Genomic DNA, 4941 nt, shown 5'->3' with positions numbered 1-4941 from the left:
GTGTGTGTGTGTGTGTGCATATATATGTATATATACAGTATATGATACAGTTGATCAATTTGTTAGCATTACAGTATGTACACGCCTCAAAGAGGCTACAAATTGATTTGTAGTTCTATCTTTAATGTAGATGTCTCCTGTAGGACAGGGCCTTTAGGGTGCAGTTTTGTGTTTTACCTACCCAGAACCATGCTGGCTGGGCAAACAGAACCAAGCATCAGTTCTGAGCTCTGCCAAACAAAGTAGGATGTTTATGTTGCCCCAGAAGTAAGCAGGTTCTAGCCACAGAGAACACCTGGAGTCCAGCTAGACCCACTTTCCCCTCAGAGTTCAAAAAATCTTATTATTATTTTTTTAGCTACAGGTATATTTAATTATTTTCATTAGAGCTTCACAATATATTGCGAAAATATCGTTGTTGCAATATGAGTGTGAGCAACATTCAGATCGCAAGGGACTGCGTGGAGTGCAGTAACTGTTGACAAATACATCTGAAGGGTTTTTAAGATGTTTTTCATTAGATGCAATGTTTAGTCAGCAGAACAGAGTCTCTTGGCAGCAAAACTTCACACCAGACACACAGTGCCAAAAATGCTAAAGATCATGTAGAGTAGGAAGTACAGATCAGAAAGGGAGGAAAAAAAGACATATTGTACCTGATATTGTCATTGCAATATTTACAAATATTGTCATCACGGGATTTTCTAATATCGTGCAGCCCTACTTTTCATCTTTTTTATTATTCATCAATAGATTTCTGTTTTGTTATATTTATAAATATGTCCAAGTTTAATAATCTGTGAGAAATCCATCATTTTTTGTTTATTCAGTCAGTATTTAATACAGCAGGCACAATAAATTGTTAAAATATAATGAGGTGCTTCTTTTTTGAAATTCAGCGTATTATATAAAAAAAATTGGCCTTGATGTTATGGAAAGACCCTCTTGATCCAAGAGAAAACTCAGGTTTTTAAGAAAATGGCCGATTATCAGTTAATCATCAGTCGATCGATAAGGTCAGTCAGCTTTAGATTGATTAATTAGTCACTAACTTGCATCCCTAATCATAGCACACAAGCCCTGGTTTTTACACAGTGCTACTTTGGTTAGCCATGGCTGCTGGGAGCTAACTTGCTCTGAATACACATCTCAGGTATAGTGTGGCTGTTTAACTCTGTCTTTAGCTTTCAAACACTGACTTACTTACTACATCATGTGAACGTGTCTGTGTTCACGCAATAAACAGTCTCTGTGCTGCACTTCAGAGCTCCATGTTTTGCCCTCTTCCACATGATGCTGTCAGCAGAAAAGACTAATCCATGTTTGACATTTTACAATGGATTCAGAATAATTTCTGTCCACATCGTGATGCAGCAGCTTCCTCTGAATCTGAGCCAGTGGGTAAAGGAAATGGCTGTATTGAAGAACATCTTGTATTTGATCAGCGTTTGAATAAAAACCTCCTCAGGGATCCTGACTATTGATTCTCGTGTGCTTCCTGTCCATCTGATTACATGTCTCAGTGTTGGACCGTCACATCTGTTGCTGCAGCCAAGACTAGAAAAGTGTTTTCATTCAGTACTCTGCACCGTGTCTCACAGGTTTCCTGCTGTTCAAGGACTTCTGCACGCATGAGATCGACGAGGCCGTGCCACAGCTCAAGTTCTACGAAGAGGTAAGTCTTCTTGTCTGAATAGGCCCGTAATCCAGCTCATTCAGATTTAGTCCTCCTCGGAAGAGCTTTTGTGTCGACCTCCTGTTCCCGCTCCAGATCAAGGACTACGAGAAGCTGGACTCGGAGGAGGAGCGCCTGAGCCGCAGCCGGCAGATTTACGACATCTACATCATGAAGGAGCTGCTGTCCTGTTCACATGTGAGCACGTCTCAGATCCACACTGCGTCACTCGTGCACCCGGGGTCAACTACATTCAGAGCACACCTGCAGATCGCTCTGATCATCACACTGAATCTCACCCTGACGACTCGGGGACTGAATTTGGAAACACATTTTTCCTTTAGTGATTTTTTTTCAAAAGTCAATGTAATTATGATTATGTAGACCGTTTTTTAAGTCAACTAAAACATTTTTGGAAGATTCTGCACTTTGCATTCTTTCTCATCTGCCTAGTTTAACTTCAGCCCAGCTGAAATAAGCTCTCAGCTAATCTTCACCTGAAATGCAACAGTTTGGGACATAAAGTGAAGATAAGGCTTGTTGCATCTCAGAGAGGAAGTTAACAAACCAATCACTCACTGATTTACTGACTTAGTTACTGACTGACTACTGACTACTGATGACTGACTGACTACTGATGACTGACTGACTGACTTACTGACTGACTTACTGACTGACTGACAGACTTACTGACTGACAGACTTACTGACTGACTGACTTACTGACTGACTGACTTACTGACTGACTGACTTACTGACAGACTTACTGACAGACTTACGGACTGACAGACTTACTGACTGACTGACAGATTTACTGACTTAGTTACTGACTGACTGACTTACTGACAGACTTGCTGACTTACTGACTTAGTTACTGACTGACTTACTGACTTAGTTACTGACTGACTTACTGACTTTGTTACTGACTGACTTACTTACTGACTGACTGACTTACTTACTGACTGACTGACATACTTACTGACTGACTTACTGACTGACAGACATACTGACTTAGTGACTGACTTACTGACTGACTGACTGACTTACTGACTTACTGACTGACTTATTGACTGACTTACTGACATACTTACTGACTGACTTACTGACATACTTACTGACTGACTTACTGACATACTTACTGACTGACTTACTGACATACTTACTGACTGACTTACTGACTGACTGACTTACTGACATACTTACTGACTTACTGACTGACTTACTGACATACTTACTGACCGACTTACTGACCGACTGACTGACTTACCCACTTACTGTATTTATTCATGTATAATAGTAGAAATTTAACCCTAAAAATGATCCATAAAGTGGGGGGATAGTATTATACACAGGTTATTGATAATTAAATTTTTATACTTTGTAAGCTCAAAAAATGATGGTATTATACTTGAGATCGTATTATACATGAATAAATACGGTACTTACTTGTTTCACCAGACCACATATGTCCTTGCTCAGGGAAAACAGAACTGAAACAACTGTTAACGCTGCATCTTTAATGACCCTTCATTTTATTCGTTGCAGCCATTTTCCAAGAAGGCAGTGGACCATGTGCAGACTCACTTGGCAAAGAAACAGGTCCCCCCAACTCTCTTCCAGGTAAAACACTTTCCACGCAGCTTTTTGTGCTTTGGCAGCGCAGAAGAAAATGATGCTTTAGGGACAAGTACTGCTTGAGTAAAACATTTTAGCATCCATGAGCGCCATAACACAACAGAAGACTGAGAATAAATTGAACAACGTGTGGAAAGGTATTTTTTTATTATTGTTCTTCAATCTCAAACGTGTTTACGTGTGGAGGCCCCTCAGGTGCGCAGTGATCCTGTAGGTCCGTGTGCTCACTCAGTCATGGAGAAAGAATCAAGTGGGAAGAGTAAAGTGCTTTTTCAGAAAACCTCTCCGGGACAAACAAACAAGTCTGGATCCATCATGTTATGTTTTTATTTATTTGTTATTGTTTGCAAGAGACGTATTTTCACCAAACATATAGAGTTCCCTGTCTTCAGAACTCTCAGATGAAGTTCTGGCTGAAGGGGGGGATACGGATCGATCCAGATACAGATGATATCGATCTCGATGTTCTGCAGTTTACAGCTCAGAACTCGGCTTGTCTTCAGTTAGAGCAGACGTGCAGCTGCTTCGTCTTGTTTAAAGTTTCTAGATTCATCAACGTGCTGGATCAGATCCATACTAACATGATGGATCCAGACTTAAGTTTGTACTTTCAGTCGCTCCAGAAGTGACATTCTGCTCCTGAGCAGACAAGAAGCAGTAAGATCGAATGTAAACATCAGATCAAACAAGCACAGCAGATAATTTAGTCAACTTCAGAATAAATCCACACATGCTAAATTGTAGCATCCATGTTTCCTTGTTGTAAACACAGCGTGCGGCGTGTGACGTCACAGCTTCTGCTTCAGGACCAAGAACTGTTGCAGTCTGATGGAGGTCCACTTTAAATTAGACTGTTAAAGACCACAAGGAGAAAGCTGATCTGAGCATTAAGACCTGCAGGGTGAACGTAGCCTAAGATTGCAAGAGTGCACACATCCAAACTCTTATTGACTTCCACTGTATCTGAGCTCAGAGGTTTCTCACCAACACTGGGAATAAAAGCTCTTTTTTAATTTGCTGTATCTCTTACACAAAACACTGGGGACGCAGAGAGAGGCAGACGTATGACCACCAGACACTCCTGCAGCTTTAGGGAGATTTTCTGCAAGACCTGTAGTTTTTGCTTAGTTAGGCTGAGGCAACTTTTATTAACTAATGTTTCTTAAAAAAAGTCAATTTATTTAACAAATGTCCACTATTACAATAAATAAGATGTACATGAGGAAAAGAACTGTCAGTCAAAGTATCTGGGGTGTTTTCGAAAAGGTTTGAGACTTACTTTCTAAGCTGAGTTTCTGTCTGCCTGTCATTAAGAATATCATGTGGTTATCGTGGAAACTACAGTCAGTCTTTGACAGCAGCTTTAACGTTTGTTTTTAGGTTGGCATCAAACTCTAGACGTATTTTATTCTTAAATTATTACAAAGTAAATCTCAAATAAACATTGAGCTTTATTAAAAACAGGAGATTTCAGGCAATAACTTTTTTTGCCACTACCGATAATTTTTTCAGACAATTTTTTGTTTTACTTTTGATGGCTTATTTGAATAAATCGTGTTTTATTTGTCTTGATTCGGAACTAAAATCCCTCCACATTGTGTGTGTGTGTGTGTGTGTGTGTGTGTGTGTGTG

The 4941-nt window shown here is 39.9% G+C and overlaps 1 protein-coding gene across 1 annotated transcript in view; it reads left to right on the top strand.

The window, feature by feature from the left end:
• The window catches only part of grk3 (G protein-coupled receptor kinase 3), a gene marked incomplete in the record, with an annotated part of 126858 nt that overhangs the window by 62646 nt on the left and 59271 nt on the right, over window positions 1–4941 (top strand). The window contains 3 exon segments of the mRNA XM_014020574.1: window positions 1602–1675; window positions 1772–1873; window positions 3220–3294. Of these exon segments, the coding sequence (XP_013876028.1) occupies window positions 1602–1675; window positions 1772–1873; window positions 3220–3294 (251 nt within the window).

This window comes from Austrofundulus limnaeus, unplaced genomic scaffold (genome assembly GCF_001266775.1).
Source record: "Austrofundulus limnaeus strain Quisiro unplaced genomic scaffold, Austrofundulus_limnaeus-1.0 Scaffold258, whole genome shotgun sequence".
Lineage (NCBI taxonomy): Eukaryota > Metazoa > Chordata > Actinopteri > Cyprinodontiformes > Rivulidae > Austrofundulus > Austrofundulus limnaeus.
The sequence above is the reverse complement of the archived record's forward strand: the minus strand, read 5'-3'. Positions and strand labels throughout refer to the sequence as shown.